Raw genomic sequence first — 20,089 nt, 5'->3', positions numbered from 1 at the left:
CAAAGGCTAGGATTTTAGCACCTTGGTCCTGCTGAATAACACAGAGGGAGGGAGCCCTTGCCAAATCTGGGGGTTACAACGGCCTCCCCACTGGGCCTTTAGCACTGGCCCTGCCCCTCACCTGACTCTGGAGCTCGCTCTGCTGCTTGAGGCGGAGGTTTTCCGGGGTGTCAGCCACCATGGTGAAGGACTGCTTGGGGTAGTGTCTGCAGGACAGAAAAAACAGTGGGGGTCACTCTAGGGAAGGAGCAAGAATCTCTGGGCTTCTCACAGCCCTTGGACTCACTCCTAAAAAAAAAAAAATAGCTACTTCTTAATCTTGGAAGCCCCTACCCCTGCCCTAGCGGCAGGACCAAGAGCTTCTCAGCCTCAGCCTGGGTCAACCAGTGAGAAGACACATCAAGTTTGAATGGCTGGCAGGCCAGCCAGGGAACACAGTCCTGCACCAAAGGGAGGCCATCAGGATACTCTCTGAGGGTTTCAGATTGCCCTTGGTCAGGAATAATTCATGCCCTAGAGTCCACCACATGGGAGGGAGATGGGGCTGGAACACCTTGAAGGGTCCAGCCAGGTTAGGGCAGAAGATGGGCATGGGAAGAGGACAAAGCTTTCAGTTAAGACCAGAAATGGAGACCTACCAAGCAGAGGAAGACAAGAGGGATACAGAGATAGAAAAAGAGGAAAGGGACATGGATATCTGGGGGTCTTCCTAAAGTAAGTGGTAAGAGACAGTGCACACAACCAAAGCAGTGCTGCAAATGGCTAACATAGTCCAGTTTCACTGGAGGGTGGGCAGGAAGGCTGGCTTGTGGCCAGAAAGATGGTTAGCCACAGGTGACAGACAACAACAATAACAACAATTAATGCTGGCCCTGTGCTAAGGGCTTACATGCCTTAGTTTATAAATTCTCACAACCACCCTAGGTGGCTAATACTGTCATTGTTCCCCTTTGACAGATGAGAAAACTGAAGCTCAGAGAGATTAAACAAAGTGGCCAGGACACATAGCCAATAAGTGGTGGGATTCAAATTTGCAGCCAGATACTCTCTCCAGGGCCCAGCACCCTGAACTAAACCCTCCACTCCCCAGGCACAGGACAGGGTTCTGTCCCCTAGAAAGAGGGCTGGCTTGGGGGTAGGAGGAGCTAGGGTGGCCCACAGAGTCAAGTGTGCAGGGACTTCCAGGGCCACCTGGTCCCACCTCCTCATTTTACAGAGAAGGAAAGAGGATGGTGGCCCCAGGCACTTACCACCTAACGGGCTTCATAATTAACTTATTTATCACAGTGATTTATTGTCTTCTCTCCCACTACTTCTCCATGAGAGGACGGTTTTTTTGGTCTCTTTGGCTCAGTGATTTATTCCTAGAATAGTACCTGGTGCTCAATAAATATTTGTTGAATAAACGAATGTCATATCAGGTGTTAAAGCTGGACTAGGGCTAGAACTCAGGTCTCCTACATCATGACAGGTCCTCCAGCAAGCCAGCTACAGCAGAGGCAGCCCTGAGTTACCATGGTTTGTGTGTTTGTATGTGAAAGAGTTGGGAGTCCTCATGAACCACAGATGGGGGCGCTCTCCAAGCAGGAACTAGAAGTCTGGCCATCTCCAGCACTGAGTGGCCATATCCCATCATAGCTGTGATCCCTGGCTCACAAGCTGCCCCAGGTGAAAAATGGATTACCTCCTGGGACTCCTTTAAGGTATATCCCAGCCCAGTTGGCTATCATGCCCTCTAGCTGGACATGAACTGCCCACCTGTGTCTGTGCTTATGTTTTCCACCCACCTATATCACCCTGAGCCAGAGATACCTGCTAAACACAACTTTCCTCTGGGGGACGGCTCATGGAGGGGCAGGACTTGGGGTTTAGATTTGGAGAACTGAAACGAAAAGGGCAGAGGTGGCTAGAAAATGCAGCGGCTCTGACACTGACTTGCTGGGTGACCTCGGCAAATCCATTTCCCCTCTGGGCTAGTTTCACTGCCCTGGGCCTGGATGATTCTAGCTGTGCCCTTCTCTGCCAGCCACCACAGCCCTGCCAGGGCCCTGCCTCCACCCTTAACCCTCATCAGCCCAGGCACACAGCTCCACAACAGATGGAGGAGGAAACTGAAAAGCAAACACAGGTGCCTGCAGCTGGCAACAAAAAGAGCCCAGGAATGAACGAAGAGCTGAGGCTGTGGGTCCAGACCCCACGCTTGGCCCAGCTCCATGCAGCTAGGGCCACCCACAGATGAGTAGCTCCATTCAAAATTCCTGAGCAGCTCCAGTGAAAGGGAGGATCAACTGGGAATCTGTTTCCAGGGACTAGGAAAAGAACAGCAGAAGGGATTAAAGTGAGATCTCTAGCAGAACTGGCTGGTCCTGAGGTTCTAGAAGGGAGGGTTTGGATATGCCCCTCCTCCCACACTTCTGAGCCATTTGGAAGGTATCGTGGGGCGGGGGAGATGATGAAGAGAGCAACTGTGAGCAGAGACCCATGTGGTGGAAAAGGGAGATTAGGTCCTAAAATGGGATGAAGGAGAAGACCTCTAGACAGCTCTGGGAGAGAGTTTGAAGGGTCAGTTCTGAGAAGACTGTGCTGGTTAGTGTTCAGAGGGGGAGAATGGAGGCAGGCTAGGCAAGCAGATGTCTGTGGGAGCCAGTCTGCAAACCCTGGAGCTTCCCGTTTGCCTGAAGGTATAGAGTTAAAATGGAGTACCAGCTCCCGGGGCCCCAAGGACAGCCAGACATGTGCGCCTGACGTGCCCCACCCACTCCGCAGCTCCTACACACTTAGCATGATTCCCTCACACACAATGAATGTATAGACAGACCCTCTGCAGCGATGCCCGTCTCCTAGACACCGAGGCCAGCAGAGCCACAGGTGACGGCGATCCACACAGACCACACACTCACCTGCTACACCTACACCCTGCCCTCTGCTACCTCACACTGCACCCAAAGAATCTTTAAAATAGGGCTCAGGAGACCCTCCAACATGCAGCAAGTGCCTCTGGACGGGGCTGACGCGTACCTGGTCATCTCTTTGGAGCCACTGCCTAAGGAAACCACCATTACCCTTAGATCCCAGACCCCACAGCAGGTATACTAATCCCATCAGAATGATGGGGGGGCAAGAACAGCCTGAATGTTGGCTTAATCCAGGGGGAGGGATTTTAATCCTGTATCAGATTAACTAGATTAATGGGAGCTCCAGAGCTCCTACCCTCGCCCCCTAAGGCCCAGCCCAGGCCCAAGGGAGGCAGGTGGACGTGACTATAGGCTGTATTACTCCTGCTGGGTCAGCCCTGTCCCCTCCTTACAGCCCCCAGCCCTGGCAAGACAACCCTGCCTTCCCCTTCCCTTGCTCACTGTGCTTCAGGTTTCCATGGCAACCTCATCCTCAGCTCCAGGCAGGAGAGCAGCACAGAGCAGGGAAAGAGAGAGAGAGAGGTCTATGGGGGTGGGGGAAGAGACACAGACAGCAAGGGTGCCCTCAACTGCGGAGGAGCGCATGAAGGCAAAACCAGGCAACTGGGCCTTCAGGATCCTTGTGGACGATTCAGGAGAGGAAGACAGGTGTCAGGGGTTTGTTTTTAGAAAGGAAGGCAAAAGAACATCAGTACTGTACCCCTCCCCCACTGACACGCTTGGCTTCAAAAAGGGCTCCGATTGATGTGACCTCTTTCCAGAAACAACTGCTGGGAATGCTACCTTTTCCCTTCCTCTCTGTGCTCAGGTTGAAACTTACCCAATCCACCATGCTCAGATCCCAGTGGGTTGGATGGATGGATGGATATGCCAATGTGGGCACTGAGACAGATGAGGGGCTCCACTGGAAGCCCAGCCCCACCAACAGACTGGGCCATGGTGAGGGAACAAGGGGCAGGGTGGGGAGACGGGCATTTCAACCCCAGCCTGGAACTGGGTCCAGAGCACAGCTGTCTTTTGTACTTTCTGTGGGCCAGCCTGTCCCTGGCCTTATGTTAATCATTCCAGGCAGGGGGCTTCTCTGCTGATACCCTCCCCACCCTTCATCCCTGCTATCAGTGAAAGAGGGAGGCATGGAGAGGGCCCACTAGGGCAGGAAGCCTGTGGGAGGCAGGAGGAGCAAGGACCTAGTATCCATGAGGGTAAAACCAGGAAAAGCCTCTCCTGCTGAGGAAGCAAGGCACGGGAGCAGGGGCAGGCAATTAGGCAGCTGTTGGCAGCAGTCTAGGCCTCCAGGAGAACTGACAAGCATGCAAAGCAACTTCTTAATATACTGTAACCCATGCACAGTCTCCCTTGAAAACTGTCACAAGGCTTTGAGCTAGAAAAGCCAGACATTAGCAGTGTAGACCGTTTTACAGATGACGAAACAGGCTCAGTGTCAGGGACAGAGATTGCCTTAAACCACAGCTGTCCAGGAAGCCAAGGGCTGGCTGACGTCTCTCTATCAGGCCGACTCTCATCCACCCCCAGCAATCAGAGCTCTGGGGAAAGATGTGCTTGGCAGGATGACTAGGGAACAAGGTAGTTCACCCTCAAATCCAACCCCTGTTTCCAAACTTGTCCAGTAGAAGAGACCACCTGGGGTCTCTCAGCCACCCCCAGTCAGGAGCCACCTGCTACTTAGAACTTTTCAAAAGCAGGTGTTTTAAGAGGCTGGACAACTACCTGTGAGAATATAGGAGAGGGGGGTCCTACCTCAGAAGAAGGTTTATCTCTGAGGACCTCTGAGGTGCCTTTCTGTTCAGAAGGACTACAAGGGCAGCGAGGATGCCGAGAAGCTACAAGGCTCCAGCTTACAAGGCTCCAGCTTATCGGGCAGTAGGGACAGTTTAAAGGACACCACACCCACTCCTCAGTCCTGTCTCAGCTACATTCCAGAGGCAGAAAAATAACAGACCAGAGACCCTGAGAGCCCAGCCCCCCTTTCTCCATGCCCTTCCAGCAGGCTTGGACCTCTTCGAAAACCACAGCTTTTTGTTCAAGGAAGAATAAAAATACATCAATGAAAGCAACAAGGAGCCTTTGGCTTTACCAAAAGGAAAAAACAAAAAACAAACTCTACATCCAGCCCCTGGAAGGAGCTGCAGATTCTAAAAGCCCCTGCTGGGACCACTGCCGAGGGGCAGGGAAGGCTCCCTTCTAACCCAGTTTCTCACCCCAGTCACCAGGCCTAAGGGGCTGAAGTGGTGGAGGGGATTGGAAGCAACAAGGAGGCATTGTTTGACCAGACAAAAAAATGAGCAGCCAAAAAGATCAAGGCTAGACTTAAGAAAGAACTTACCAGCCCTCAGGCCTTGCAGACAAAATGAAAAAGAAAAGAAAAAAACCTGCAGTGGCCCCTGATGGCAAATGAGGAGAAATGATTCTGCCAAGTTGGGTAAAGCACTGAAGCCTCATGCCTCAGTTTCCTCAGCTATAAAATGGGGTTGTTAGGGTACAAGGTGATCCCTGAGGTTCTTTGAGGCCCTGACATCCTTGAGTGTTAGGACTGGGCAGTTGAGAATGAAATGAGTGGGCATCTGCCTGAAGACTGCATTTGGCCACTTGGGCTGCCCCTTTGAGCTTGCCAGGAGTCCCTGAGTGGTGCAGTTAACATGTTCCGCTGGTAACCAAAAGGTTAGAGGTTCAAGTCCACTCAGAGGCACCTCAGAGGAAAGGCCTGGCAATCTATGTCCAAAAAACCAGCCACTGAAAACCCTATGGGGCACAGTTCTACCCTGACTCACGTGAGATCACCACGAGCCTGAATCAACACTATGGTAGCTGGTTGCTGGTTGAGCTTGCTTTCCCCACCCCCAAACACATCACACCCCCCTCCCAGTTCTCTCCAGCTCCCTAAGACAGTTGATCTCATTTTTCCCTGTCAGAGGCAGAGAATTCTGGGGAAACAGGAAATCCCCAAGCCACAGACCTGGATTTGCCACCCACTGCCCCACCCCCTAAAAGCAGGGGGATTAGAAACAGTTTCCTGGAATCCAGGGACACTTGAGCACCCAGGCCTGCCCGGCACAGATCCCGCCCTGCTCCCAGTTAAGGCCTGGGGGAAGAGGCAGGACCACACTCTGTAGTTCTCTAGAACCATGAACATTTCCAGCCTCCTCAGCCCCTCATTCAAAACAGGAAAGCCAGAGAAACTGAAGGATATACCCTAGAAATACCCACCCCCACTTAACAACCCCCAAAAGCTGGTTCCCTAGGATGCAACCCCACTGCCTATCTTTAGCACCCCCCATATACTCTCACCAAAGAGGAGAGAACAGGCATCTCTCTCCCCTTCCCTGTGCTGCCCCAACCTCCGGCTCTTAGACCATTTGCATGGAGACAAAGAAGCAGGTTTGTACCAAGCTGGGTGTGTGGACCAATCTGCCCCACTTTCAGAAAATCCAGTACACAAAACAAAAAATAATAGAGGGCATAAATATTTCTCGAACAAACAGCAGTCTCACCCCACCCACCTAGAAGCTTCGAGAAAACCCGTTTATCAGTGGTGCTTCCATTGCTGGCTATTGTGAAAAGCAAGCCTGCACGCCCCTATCTTGCCACAGCAATGCCTGGGTGGCCAGGCTGGGAACATGCGAACACAAACGCAGCCTGTTCAGTCTGCCTCCCTGGCGCTTCTGCCTGGCCCCAGCATGTGTGTCTGGGTACACACCAGGCACGTGTGTAAGTGCACGTACGTGGGGGTCCACCACTGCCAGGCGGGCACCGTGAGCCCTTGCCTGTGTCCTCTTCTTCCCTCCCTCACCCCAAACAAACCTGACACAAAGACAGAAGGAGAAAAGGCCTTTTCACGGCTTAAAGTTGCTTTCCAGAACTTAAATCCCTGTTCTGAGAAGCCACAGGGGAAAGAAAGACATTCTTCTTCTCTCTTGACCTCCCTCCTGCAGGACCCTGGCTCCCTTCTGGGCTCAGGGACTGGCCAGAGACAGGCAGAAGCAGATGCCTCTGTGTATACCACACACATTCACTTGCTGGCAAAGTGCCAGGAGAGATCACCTGCCCCTCTATGCCCTACACTGGACAAGCCCAGTGTGGAGAGGGTAGTAATGTGAAAAAGGCAAGGCCCAGACAGGAACTAGGAAAATGCTACATCCCAGAAACCCCAGGATCTGGGATCTGGATGCCGCTGAGGGATGGGGCCAGAGGCAGGAAGGGAATGACAGTAAACGCTTGCCACAGTGCCTGGCACATAGTAGGTGCTCAATAAGTACTCCTAGGTCTAAGGGCCAGCATTCATGCATAGGAATTTTTATTTCCATCTCATCAATGGGGAAACTAAGGCTCAGAAAGACCATGAGGCCACTCTGCAGGGCAGTCTGTATCTGGTCTATACCGCCCCACTTCATGTCTGGCTTTCTGGCTTGCTGGCACAGACACTGCTCAGCAGACGCTGGATGAGTGAGTGTAAGTGCCTTGAGCAAGGTGCTACTACTGCTGGAGTATAAGTAAGCTGGCTCACAAATCTCCCTGGCTCTTCCCAGGTAACATTCCTGCCAGGTCAAAGGTCAACAGGGTGTGGCAGGAGCTGGGCTTAGAGGAAGGGGAGGGTAAACCTGCCTCTTGGGCAGGAGGCCAGGAGAGATAGGGGCACCTCTGTCTCAGCAGGTTGGAAGTAGCATCCAGGGAGGGGCACTTCACCTTCTGCCTTCCCTAGAGCCTCCATAAGGAGCCCTGCTGGTGCAATGGCTAAGCACTCCGCTGCTACTGAAAGGGTGGCATTCAAACCCACCCAACGGCTCTGTAGGGGAAAGGCCTGAAGATCTGCTTCCATAAAGATTACAGCCAAGAATCCTAGGGGGCAGTTCAACTCAGTGGCACCTAACAACAACAGAGCCCCCAGGCCCCTGAAGAAGCCCCCGCACCCACTTGCTGCAGCTTCCTCTGAAGGCTGTGGGAAAGGTACGCATGGACTTTGGCACTAGGCTGAGAAAATGCAGACAAAACAAGGACAAGCCTCTGATTTCTTTCTCTAACTCCCAGTGCTCACTGATTCTAGGCTACTGGAGTCTTAGGAAGTGAAAGGAAGAAGCGCCGAGTCCCTGCCACCCCCTGGGCTGATTTCTGCGGGGGGATGGAGGCTTAAAGGCTGCCCCTAAAGGAGCCTAAGCCCCAGAATCCACTTTGAAGTGGTCCAGCAATCAAGGGGTTAACTGCCCCAGCTTCTCTGAACCCACCCCACTCCCCAAAGAAGGGAGGAAGCAGCAGAGAATCAGGGCTTGTGTGAGCCCTTAAGAATTCAAAGAATGTCCCATTTCCCTTGGGGGGCTGGGAGGGGTTGGTAGGGGGAAGAGGAACAGAGAAGAAGCTAACTGGGAGAAGGAGTAGCTAAAGGAGGGGCTGGGACAGAGCTGTGACCCTTCCTCCATCCGTGGCGACCTTCCCAGTGCCCCAGTCCTTTCCAGAAGGGACAGCATTCATGTTTCTTGGGCTTGAGATTTTATCAGAAATCTGTTTTCCCAGTACCTGGCACAGGTTGGACAAATAGCAGCAGACAGGCAATACATGTCTGATGAATGATCAAACCCCCAAGGAGACAGGGCAGTGGTAACAGCAGCTGGGGGGAAGGGTCAGGTACGGGTGAGACAGCCATCAAAGGTGCTTTAGCCTACAACCCCTTTTAGGCAAGTCCCAAACTTCCCCTCCTGGGTGAACTTTAGCTGTAATGAGCCTCATGACTGAGAATTAAAACAAAAAAAGCACTCAAGTCAGATCCTGAATTTGAAGACCGACCCTGCCACCTACCACAAGTGTGACTTGACCTTCAGAAGCCTCAGCCAGCAGTGCGGGATCACGGCCCTCACCCAGCAAGCAGGGGGGCTGTGAGGCTGTACCTGGCACTGAGCTGACACTTGCTAGGCATGAGGTCAACTTGAAGATGGAAGGTGTGACACTCTGGAATTGGGAGAAAGGACTCTGCATGGGATAAGGGTGTCTCTCTGGGACGGGGTACCCCCGCCTCAACCCCAGGCAGCCCAGGTTGCACGTTGCAGTGCGGAAGGAACAGAGTCTAAGCCAGCTCCACCAGGAAAGGAAGGAAGATCTCCAAAGGGGCCTTTACTAGGCAGGGAAAAGACTTGCTCCAGCCACGCCACGCCCTTCATGGCACCTCCACTTCTCAAGAAATGAACACCACGAGGGGCTTGGAGCCAGGGTTTCAGAGAGTTTTCTGAAGGAGGGAAGCCAAAGTATCTAAAACCCTCTGGTCAGGGAGAGGTGAGGTTAGGAGACAGCCATTTGCTGTGATGCAGAGAAATAAGGGAAGAAAAGGGAGAACAAAGCCCCCAAACCCAAATACAGCTCAACAGAAATTAGCAGAAACCAGGGGAGGTCGCTCATCCTTGAAAAACCCAGTCCCTCTCCCAGCAGTGTGCAGTGGAAAGAACATGCTTGATTTATGGCCCAGAGACTGGGCTTGAACCAGCTCCTCACTTGCCATGTGATCTTGGGAAAGTCCCTTCCCTTCTCCAAGTCTCAGCTTCCTCCTCTGTAAAATAGGGATAGTAACAGCCCTCACTTCACCCAGCTCTTGTGAGGACTAAGTATGATCAATATTACCAAGTAGAGTATGGAAGCACTCAGCAACGTCACCTCGTGGTTATTAGATGGGAAGATGGTAGGTAGGGAAGGAAGAACACAGGGAGGGAGCCCAGGTGCCTACCCAGCCCCCTGCCCAGGGCAGGACTCACGCGTTGCAGTAGGGCTTCTTCTCATAGCCCTTGTAGTTCTTCATGTTGAGTGTCATCTTGCAGGTCTCGCAGTGGAAGCATGCTTTATGCCAAAACTGGGGAAAGAGGCAGAGGGAGAACACCCATCAGACACTAGGACTTTAGGAAGAGGAGCTGAGGACAAAGGCTTAGGTTTGATGAGGGGACATTTGGGAGGGCTCCATCCTGGGGTCTAGCTCAGGCCCACAGCTGTGGGGAGAACATCGAATTATGCTGGGTGGGCTGGGGACATTTCAGGTCACAGGCTCTGGCAGCTGATGACACTGCTCTCCCCTTCCCTGCCCTTCACCAGTCAGCCATTTGAGCTGTCAGGAAGGGGAGAAGGCCCAGACATGATGGGTGAGTGGTGGCAAGCAGCCCCCAAAAGGTCAGCTCCACCTCCCCACACCACTCCTCCTGCCCCAGAGTCAGGAAGGCCTAATTGCTTATGCAAACCTGCACTAGGGTTGCTAAGAAGCAGCTGCTGGACATGAAGGGGCAGCTCCTCTAGCTTGATGGGGCCCAGAGAAGGCGAGAAGAGCCCAGCCCCCACACACTCAGGCACTCTCACCTCCCACACCAGGACCTCACAACGTACACAGAAGCCCCACATAAGCCCTTGTAAGTCCCACTTCCTGTGGGGCTCCAACCAGAGGAGTGAGGTGGGCATCCCAAGCTCTAGCCGCCAACACCTACACCCTTTCTGCCCTTCCCTCATCCTTCTCCCACCCCTGTGTGGGATATCAGGTAGGAGAGCACCCAACAGCCTGTCTCCCATGAGAGGAATGAAGAACTCTGCTTAAAAGTCTTGGCAGTGGACACTCTACAATTGGCATCAACTGCCTTTCCTATGTGACCATGGGCAGCATTCCACACCTCTGGGACTGTTTCCACATCTGTAGAATGGGTATAATAATACCTATCCCTTCTGTCTTGGAAGAAGTACAACCAAATGCTCCTTACTTAGAAGCAAGGATGGTGACAATTCGTATCATGTACTTTAGACATGTCATCAGGAGGGATGAGTCCCCGGGAGAAGGATATCATGCTTGGTAAAGTAGAGAGTCAGCGAAAAAGAGGAAGACCCTCAACAAGACGGATTGACACAGTGGCTGCAACAATGGGCTCAAGCAAATGATTGTGAGGATGATGCAGGACCGAGCAGTGTTTCATTCTGTTGTACACAGGGTCGCTGTGAGTTGTAACTGAATCAACGGCACCTAAAAACAACACATCCCTTCTGGGACCGTTGTGAGGAAAAGCCCTCAGCACAGCATCTGGCACCTTTCAGTATTCAAATATTCAGTATCAGGTATTAGGCATTGCAGGTATGAACCTCAGCCGGGAGCTCAGTGGGTCACACTGGAGGTGTGTGTGTGTGTGTGTGTGTGTGTGTGTGTTGGGATGCAGGTGCGGCTCTGCTGTGCTCAACCAGTTACAATGTGTGCATTCGAGAGTAAGGGAGAGGGGAAGACTAGCAAAGTCCAGAGACGTGCAAACGCTCAATCAGAACCGATCCAGGGCAGCTGATGGAGGGAACATCATACAAGGCAATGAGGAAAGGAGAAATGAAGAAACAGAAATGACCCAATCCCTGAGAAAACTGTGCTCCTCAGCTAATGCAAATGAGATACACATCCTCCCCTGGCACCCCAGGATGAGGGGTCCAGCTGTCCAGACCCTCGAATCCAGGATGCCTGGGTAGCCTGGCTGGCCTGTCCCTAACCCGTTTCCCAGCAGCCAAGGAAACTTCTGACCCCAAAAGGAGGGGGTCAGGAGCCCAGGAAGGGTTGAGGGAGACTTTTTAAGGTATCCAGCCACACAGTTGGTTCTTGGCCATCTGTCAGGGAATTCCCCCAAGACAGTGCTTTTCAAAACGTGTTTCCCAAGCCAAGAGGTGCACTTTGGAGGACGGGGTCGAAAAGAAAGCTGAGAAGTTGGAGTACTACCTTCTCTCATCCCAGTCCACTTCCACCAGGGAACATGGAGGTCATTTAGGAGGGCAATCGCCTTCTAATAGGGTACTTTCCCTGCCAAGAAGACCCAAAGGAATCTCTTACGGTGGACTATTAAACACTGTGATAGGAGGATGACTCTTATGGGAAAAAGGCCAGCTGGAAGTCTGGAAGCAAAGGGATGGCTGGTCTATGTTTGGGTCTGCAGTAGCGTTCACAGCCCCCCACCCCAACAAGTCCTTCCAGGCTTATCCAAGAGCCCCAGCCACTCAGCATCTTCCAGACTCCTCCTGGTACATAACCCAATACACACAACCCCCTGGAAAACTAAAATAGGGTAGCCCCTGCCTCATCAGCCTCTGAAATGACAGTTCCTTTCTCTTCCCAGGACTGTGAGGCGCTGGCAGAGTGCCCCAGCTCTGTCACCACCCAGTCTGCTGGCCTCTGCCTTCTTAGCTGCACATGCCCCTGCCTGGGCCCCTGCCTCCCCCCACCCCCACAGGGGCCTGCCAGGAAAAACATTCTCTGGAATCCAGACCATGACCCAGTTTCACACACATACAAGGGAATATGCACTGTCCTAGGACTGGGGACCTCCAAAGGTTGCCTCTTGATTGACTTGGGGGAGACAAAGACAGACAGACACTCCCTGCCCCAGCAGAAGGCCAAGTCCCCACCTTGGAGCCAAGCTCCTTGGGGGAGGGGGACAGAGTACACTGACCAGGCTGGGGGGTTCCACAAGATGCCTCCAGGTTGCCTTTGTAAAGGGATGGTGCCCACTTCCATCAGTAGCTTTTCCCCACCTCACCCTCAAAGAACCCTTGCTCTCAGCTAGACACATTAGAGACTGTGAGGATGGGGTGTTGGCCACCCGTCTCCTTGCTCAGGGAAAGCAGAACACAATAACGAAATTGAGTGGATTGAGTGCCTTCAGGCTTGCTACTGACTGCAGTCTTCCACATGGGAACAGTGAATCTAAACCCACCATCTGGGAATGATGGCAAGAGTGATGAGGTGATGCAGGCTCTGCACCTAGCGTGGTGCCTTAGCTGCTTCATGTTACTTCCCTCTCCTCTCTGGAAGAGTACCCCAAGACTAGAGAAAATCAGCAGCTCCTGCCACTGCCCTCTTTAGAGTAAGAAAGCAGTGGGGAGGGGAAGCAGAATGTGACAAGTCACTCAACAGCCCCTGTGGGCCAACCTAGGCCAGGAACCAGGGAACTCAAGATTAAAGAGACCCAACCCTGTCTCAAAAATGAGGGGGTCTGATGAAAGACACAGTCATGCAAATAAGTCAGTATGTTCCCACAGTGACCCTCTGCCTGCCTCCGTCCTCTTCGCAAGGCACCCAGCCATGTCCCAGAGCAAGAGTACCCCTTTCACAGAGGCCCCAGGTAAGAAGATTTCAGAGAAGCATTCCTGAAACTTGTGACTCAAGAGAGCAAAGAACAGCTCTGGGTGTGCAACTGTAATCTATCCTGCTTCCTGATAAGTCTATTGTTTCTGTATTAACTGCCCCCAGGCGAAACCTGTGAGGGCTCTTAGGAGCCTCTCAGCCCAGCAACCAGGCTCTAGCTGAGCTTCACCTTCACACTCTGAGGCTCCAAAACTACAACCCACTCCACAGAAAGGCAAACTGAGGCTGATAGAGGCAGAAGCTCTGCATGAGATTTCCCTTAATTTGGGCTGGACTTGGGCCCGCCCCACTCTTTCAGAATCACCATTTGGAGCTAGGGAAGGGTGGCCTCATGAGGTTCTCAATGGTGGGGGGGCGGGCAGAGGAAGGGTAGCAAGCTTCAAGTAGCTGCTTCGACTGCAGCCTGGCTCTTTGCCCTCTGCACCCGAGCTATGACTCAGGGTTGGAGTATGAGCTCTCTCCTCCCTTCCTGTCCACCAGGGTTACAGTTTCTCCCTCCTCCAGGGGCAATACCAGCCCCACCCTGGCCAGGTCACCAGCCTAGCTCAGCTGGCCACCTGGGCTGCTGGCTTAAACGCACAGACCCTCTCTGAAACTTTGCTGCATCTCCACAAATTCCAAGGGATTTTTATTGCTAGGGTCCCAACTGCCCAGGGTCAGGAAGAACTGGGACCCACTTCTGACACCAAAGAGACAGTGTAACTAAACATACTTTTTTGCAAACATACTAGGCAGAATAACAGGGCAGAAAGAAGTGTGGAAAGTCAAGCCACATTACACATCTGAGCCTCAGTTTATCAGGTTCATAATTTACAGTTGCAGTAACACCTGCTTTGTGAGGTTGCTGTGAAGACCTGGCACCTCATAATAAGTAGTAGCTATTGTGAATGGAGGGTAATCGTGGGGTCTTCTTAGCTTCAACTTGGAAAATCCGGTACCACAGCTCCAAGGACCTGTCTCCTTTTCATGTCCTTGAATCCAGGGATCCCACTGTCCAGACCAGCCTCCTTCTACCTTGCTGTCTCCTGCCCAAGGGCTCAGATAACAAGAGGCAGAGAGCCCCACCCTAGTGGGGATTCCAGGGGAATTATGGGCAGACCAATCTTCCATCTATCTTCCCAAGTGTCTCTACCTGTTTCCACGCACCTGGGAAAGCTAGGGAAGAGGGGCATGGCAAGATTCTTGACAATGTAGGTCTCCAGAAACAAATGTTTCCCAAAAAAGGCTTGTGACAGAACTTTCCACCTCAGGCAAAACGTAGAGGACACATGGCTGACAGGAAAGAAAGACAAGGCCTCTCTCCCTCCCCAAAGGCCCTGTGGCAGCCCTCCAGAGTGCCTGACACAAAGTAGGTGCTCAATAAGTATTTGTAGAATGAATGTGGGAATGAGGTCACCTTGTTTCTCCCCCAACCCTAATCCCAGAAATCCTCTGGGGAAGAAGTAAATCTCAACCTCCTTCCTCAAACATAGTCATCAGCGAATACATATTTATTCACCGTGCAGAGCACACTGGGTACTGCAGGTTGGGGGCAGGGTGGCCAGTCAGAGGCGACAGCATTTACCCACCTATACCTTGGGGAGATATGGCTCAGGGAGGAGAAAAGGCTAATCCAGAGGAAGTAGCTTGTGCTTTGGGCCCCGTTGGGGATTAAGTGCTGTAGGGGACTTGTAGAGGAACGGCCAAATCTAATTTGATTTTCCTGTTGTAACAACCTCTTGTTGTAAACGGGAAGCCTCAGGAACTTGGCTAGAAACAGTGCTTATGGGACGGAATTTTCCCCCATCCCAGGTCTCAGCACAGTGTCCTCCAGCACCAGTTCCTGGGTCCAGGTGCCTGTCCTTACTGCCAGGAGGGGGTTGGGAAGAGTAAGTCTGATACCTGGATATTCCAGGCCTCCTGCTCAGTGCAGGGGGCGAAGTCTTCCTGGGGTCACCTCCTGTAGGGAGAGCTCTAAAAAGAGGGAGGAATCATCAGCTCCCACTCCCCTGGACAACCCCCACCTGACTGTCCCCTTCCAGCTTGGGGAAGTGAACAGCTGCGGAGGGCACCTTGAGGAATCTCTGCCCCCTCTCCCCTTTGACACACAGCATCAAAAGTCTTTACAAGGGAGCTGGGTGTGGGGCTAGACACAGGATCTCAAAAGGTAGGGAGGGCATAGCCTACCACAACCCCTTGTGGGCACTTTGGCAGGTGCTTTCCAAGTACACTGCCCCACCTCCAAGGAAATGCCATCATCATACCCATCTGACAGATGGCAAAAACTGGAGCCCAGAGCTGTTCATAAAGCTGACAGGAGCAGACTAGAACTAGGACCCAGTCTCCCAACTCCCAGCCTAGTAAGTCCTCCATCATATGGGCCTTACATGGATAAAATTGTCTACTGCCTCTTCCCAATTCATGACTGTGGAGAAAAAGGGGGCACAGGGAATTCAAAGTGCAGAAGCCAAAATCTCTACCTCCAGAGAAGAGCAAAAAACCCAGGGTGCAAAGACAGATAAACTTCTCAAGGGAACAATTCTTGATCTAGCCCTCCAAGCTCAAGTCCCACCCTCCAGAGGCTGGAATGGTCATTGGGAAGGTCAACAACTTCCCCTTCTGCCCACACATCCCCCCCTCTCCCCGCCCAGCCAACCCAGGACAGACAGTGAAACAGCAGCAGTCTTATATGCCCTCTTCCCCCAAGAGCAATTTCAAACGTATTTCTGAACCTCAGAATCCTATCCCCTCACCCTGATCCAGAACCAAAGGTCACAGAGGAAGTTTCAGCCCCAAAGGGGAGGAGAGACACAAAGTATCCAATGAGCTATTCTTTCCCAAACAAAACCAGCTTCAGGTCGGCAATGAACTTGGCCCCAGGGCTCTGCAGCCTTCTTCCACCCTGAACCCCCTCACCCCTGCCAATTCAAACAGAAAGGTGGGAATATTTGCACTTGGGTCCGCTTTGGGAGGTGGGTGGAAAGGCACAATGGAGAGAGGAACAAAATCCCAGTGGCCTCTGCTCCTGTCTGGGGAGGGGATGTGGAGGGGGTCAGATTTTGCCTTAGGGTCCTAAGGAGCTTCCAAGAGGACCGGATCAGACCCAAACTGTGCTGGAAACACCCAATTCTATTCTTCTCCCCCCCCCCCGCCAAAGTATAATGGCAACCAGATGAAGGAGTCTAGGATGGGGGTGGCGCGTATACGGACCCCCAGGGGACAGTGAATTTCCAAAAGGCCACCTTCCTTTCCCCCCAAATACCTTCCCTTTTCCTTGGATTCCTCTGAACTCAGCCAACCCCACCCTCCATTGGGGAAACCTGCTTTGAAAAGTTAGCTCTTTGTTCTACAAACCGGTCTCCAAGCTCTGAGCACAATTTCTGGAGATCTCTGTGAAATATTCCCCACACACACCCCACTCCAGCACCCGACCCCGCCCCGTTCAGGCTGGGCCTCACAGCACCCGGAATTGGCTTTTAATTTGAGGTGGGGGTTGGGAAGCGAAAGGAGGAGGTCTGATAGTTCATTAACCACCGAATCACCAAAGGGACCGCATGTCGTGCAAAAAGGGGGTCCCGCTGTGGGGTGCGTGTCCTTATCCGAAACCCCCTTCACCATATGCAACACTCGCCGACTCATATTCGCCGCCTCCCAGTCTCCAGCCAAAAAGCTGGGCCATCCGCGACCAGAGGGGACGTCTTCGCATGCCACCCCCCGTCTCTGCCCCGCCCCCTTGCCGCCCCCTCCCCCAGCGCCCAGCGCTTCCGCCTACTTGGCGCTCCGCGCAACGGGGAAAGGGAGCGGCCGTCTCCTCTCACTCTCCCGGCCTTAGGGGGTGGGACTGCACCCCTAAATACCCGCCACACACACAACCGGCTTCTCCGCTCCCCTTCCATTCTCCCACCCCCGGCGCACAGAGCCCACTCTTCTCTTGGAGTGGTCGCCCGCCACGCGTGGACTCTCCGTCTCGCCTCAGATCTCCTGGATTCCAGACTGGGGTCTGCCCCCATATCCCATGACACCGCCCTCCCTCCCACCTCCCGGGATCGCCTTAGACCCGGCCCCTCTCTCCTCCCCCAACCTGAGCACTCCGGGATTGTAAAAACGCGCCTCCGGTTGCGGGCTCACCTTATCCAGGCAGTTCACCTTCTCCGTGGGGTACACGATCTTACTGCACCGGGCGCAGCTAGGGTTCATGGCTCCGGGAAAGGCTGGAGCGGGAGCGCCCGAGCTCGCGCGCGTTCTCTGTCCCCGGCGCGGGCTGGCGGGAGGCGGCCGCGGCTGCGACTATGCAGACAGCGACGACGGCGGCTGGAGCTGGGGAACTGGCCTCCGCCTCCGCCCTCCTTCCCCTAATAAACACGGCGAGGAGGAGGGGCTGCACCGGGGCGGGGACGCGCCGCAGGCGCGAGCAGGGGCGCGCGCGGAGAGGCGCGCTCCCCGGGCGACGTGGGGCTGCGCGGGGGTGGGTTCCGGGGAGGGCTGCGGGGCTGCGGGTGCGCGCCTAGGTGTGTCCCAAGGGCCCCCGCGCCCCTGCATGCCCTGGCAGACATCCCCGGGAGAGGCGCCCCCGAGCCATTCTAGCGCTAGGAGCAGTGCGGAGCGCGTTTGGGCGCACACCTGGGGCGCCCGGGCTGAGGGAGGTGGCCAAACCCCGCGCACCTGTCCTGAACGCCCGACCAGATTCACCGTAGGGCATTATTCGGGGACTTTCCTTGTACCCGTCGGTACCTGGTGTGACCCGCAGACTGAGCGGGAACCCTCCCCGCCCCGCCCCTCAGTTAGCACCCCTCCCCCATATATCCGTTCCCACATTTGTAAGGCGGGACCTGTCGCTCCCATCCCAACTCTACGCCTGGCGGCCCTGGGTGGTTCTTCCCTCCCCGCGCCTCTGCCTCGTAGCTTTCCCCCGGGTTCTTCGGATTCGGGTACCTTCTGGTTACCGCTTCGCCCCCATTCCTCCTTCGTTCCTTTCACCTAATCCCCACGTCTCACGCTCAGTGTAGTAGCCGCAAGTGTATCTTAGCACTTAAAAGAGCGAATTTCAGGCGGTGGAACGGCGCGGGGGTATAGCTCAGTGGTAGAGCATTTGACTGCAGATCAAGAGGTCCCTGGTTCAAATCCGGGTGCCCCCTCTAAAGTTTTTCTCTCTCCCTTCCTTATAACTACTGTAACTTTCTTTTTAGTTTTTCCTTCACTCTCATATTTTAACACTGGGTCCTAGGTTAAAAGAAAAAAGCCCCTTCCTCATTTTCCAGCCTCAGCGGAAAGCCTTCGGTTTTGCTTTGTGCTCAGCGGAGGGGGAGGGTGCGCGGACAAATCAGGTACAAAAGCTGCCGGAGGGGTCGGGATTTCTGCGGCCACAGCTGCCAGCCCCAGATGTGTCAGGCAATTTGAGGTGCGGGATCAGAGGACAGGATGACTTCCCCAAGTTGCCATTCCGTTCCCAGTGGGGTGTAGGGAGGTGGGTCAAGAGAGGAAAATCCACAGAGACAGCCCTTCTCCAACTTCAACTTCCTTTATTATATCACCGGAGACAAGGGCGTGCTGTGGTCACCCTTCCCTATTATTCATGACACAGGCAGTGCGAAACCACTTCGAGAACGTTAAAATGCCCAATGCACACCCCTAAGCTCATTTTTAAGTACAAACTTAAAAGTTTTAATCTGATGCAACCGGATACAAGCTAATACAGTGGTTCTCAAACTTCAGCGTGTATCAGAATCACCCCCTGAAGGGTTTGTTGTTTGAAAAAAAAAAAACAGTTTAAATATCCCCAGAAAAGCACTTTTCTTTTTTTCCTGAGCACCCTAGATCTGATTCGGTAGGTCTGGCCCCGATAATTTGCATTTCTAATAAGTTCACAGGTGATGCTGATGTTGCTGGTCCCCGGGGGTCACCCTCTGAGAACCACTGAACTAATAATAATACCAGGCCATCGAGTTTCATAACCTAATGGAAACATATCTGCTGTCTGCCTCACTGACAGTATCACCGTTGGGCAGGAGGGAAATGTAAAGTGTGAAAAAAGGAGAAGCAGGAACGTCCCTCTCCACTGGGTTTTGCCCAAAAAAAGGAAAAATAAAGGAGAAAGGGAGAGGCACGCTGCCTGGGTCAGGGGGCAGCGGCAAGATATTTTAGATCTGGAATCTGGTTGTGTCATGCCTCCGGCCCCGGGGGAGTACTCGGGAGCCTTTTTTTTTTCTTTTCTTTTTTTAACATGGTTTCCATTACTGTGAGCTGCGTGGCAGAACTGGACATGAATAGAGAGCGAAAATTCTGTCTGATACCAAACACTCAAAGAATAAACTAGTTTTTGCTTATTTCCCCAAGACCAGGCCCCGAACTTAGAGCCTACAAGTTACGCAGGCAAAAGCTCTAATCTCCATGGCAATGTAAAGAACGGAGAGTATGGTCTTTCACCTTGTCTTCCATGTGTGCTGTGTCCTCTTAACGGGTGTACAAATCTTGTAAGTTTGGATTCGTTCTTTTAGTTTTCCTGGTTAGAATACAGGCTAGGCAAAATAATACTATTTCCCACCACGCCCTGCTCCCAACACGCCATTTTCATCCAGAAACGAAATTACAATTAACATTAAACCAGGTAATAACCAGTGGGTTTGGATCAGCCTCGGAGTTCGCTCGGCGCCTCGATTCTGCTTTGAAACAGCACGCGTGGATTTCTCGCCGGCGAGTCGGGGTACGCGGCTCAGACTTCTGGGTTGCTGCTCTGGTTCTCTGGCTCGGAGAACATGTGAAAAGGTAAACCAGGTGAAAAACGCTGCTCACGGATCGAGAAAAACGTCGCATCTGTGGGCACAGATTCAGATTCTGAACTGGCTGATTTTTAATTCGAGTTTTTGTTGTGACTAAATTCCTGCCATAAAAGTGAGAAGAGGGGGCACCCGGATTTGAACCGGGGACCTCTTGATCTGCAGTCAAATGCTCTACCACTGAGCTATACCCCCGCTCTTGGCAACCGTCTGGTAGATTCTTTTTACACCAATTCCAAAACCCCTTTATGCTGGAGATTATTTGTAAAAAGTAACTTTCTTCT

General features: G+C 53.0%; 1 protein-coding gene and 2 non-coding genes across 3 annotated transcripts in view; 1 reads left to right on the top strand and 2 right to left on the bottom strand.

Moving 5' to 3' along the window:
• LASP1 (LIM and SH3 protein 1) overlaps positions 1 to 17,389 on the bottom strand; it is a 41,020-nt gene extending 23,631 nt beyond the window's left edge. Inside the window, exons 1-3 of the mRNA XM_049859756.1 lie at positions 17,161 to 17,389; positions 9,665 to 9,759; positions 122 to 206 (exon numbers count right to left, since the gene is read on the bottom strand). Coding sequence (XP_049715713.1) covers positions 122 to 206; positions 9,665 to 9,759; positions 17,161 to 17,229 — 249 coding nt within the window. The 5' untranslated portion in view covers positions 17,230 to 17,389. The remainder of the gene's footprint in view (positions 1 to 121; positions 207 to 9,664; positions 9,760 to 17,160) is intronic.
• Positions 17,390 to 18,095: 706 nt separating this feature from the next.
• Positions 18,096 to 18,167, top strand: TRNAC-GCA (transfer RNA cysteine (anticodon GCA)). The gene has a single exon. It is a non-coding gene; the product is annotated as a tRNA-Cys (tRNA).
• A 1,761-nt stretch (positions 18,168 to 19,928) lies between these two features.
• TRNAC-GCA (transfer RNA cysteine (anticodon GCA)) lies at positions 19,929 to 20,000 on the bottom strand. Its single transcript has one exon. It is a non-coding gene; the product is annotated as a tRNA-Cys (tRNA).
• Positions 20,001 to 20,089: the final 89 nt, after the last annotated feature.

This window comes from Elephas maximus, chromosome 19, assembly GCF_024166365.1.
Source record: "Elephas maximus indicus isolate mEleMax1 chromosome 19, mEleMax1 primary haplotype, whole genome shotgun sequence".
NCBI classification, from domain to species: domain Eukaryota; kingdom Metazoa; phylum Chordata; class Mammalia; order Proboscidea; family Elephantidae; genus Elephas; species Elephas maximus.
Note: the sequence above shows the minus strand (reverse complement) of the source record. Positions and strands in the feature narration are given on the sequence as shown.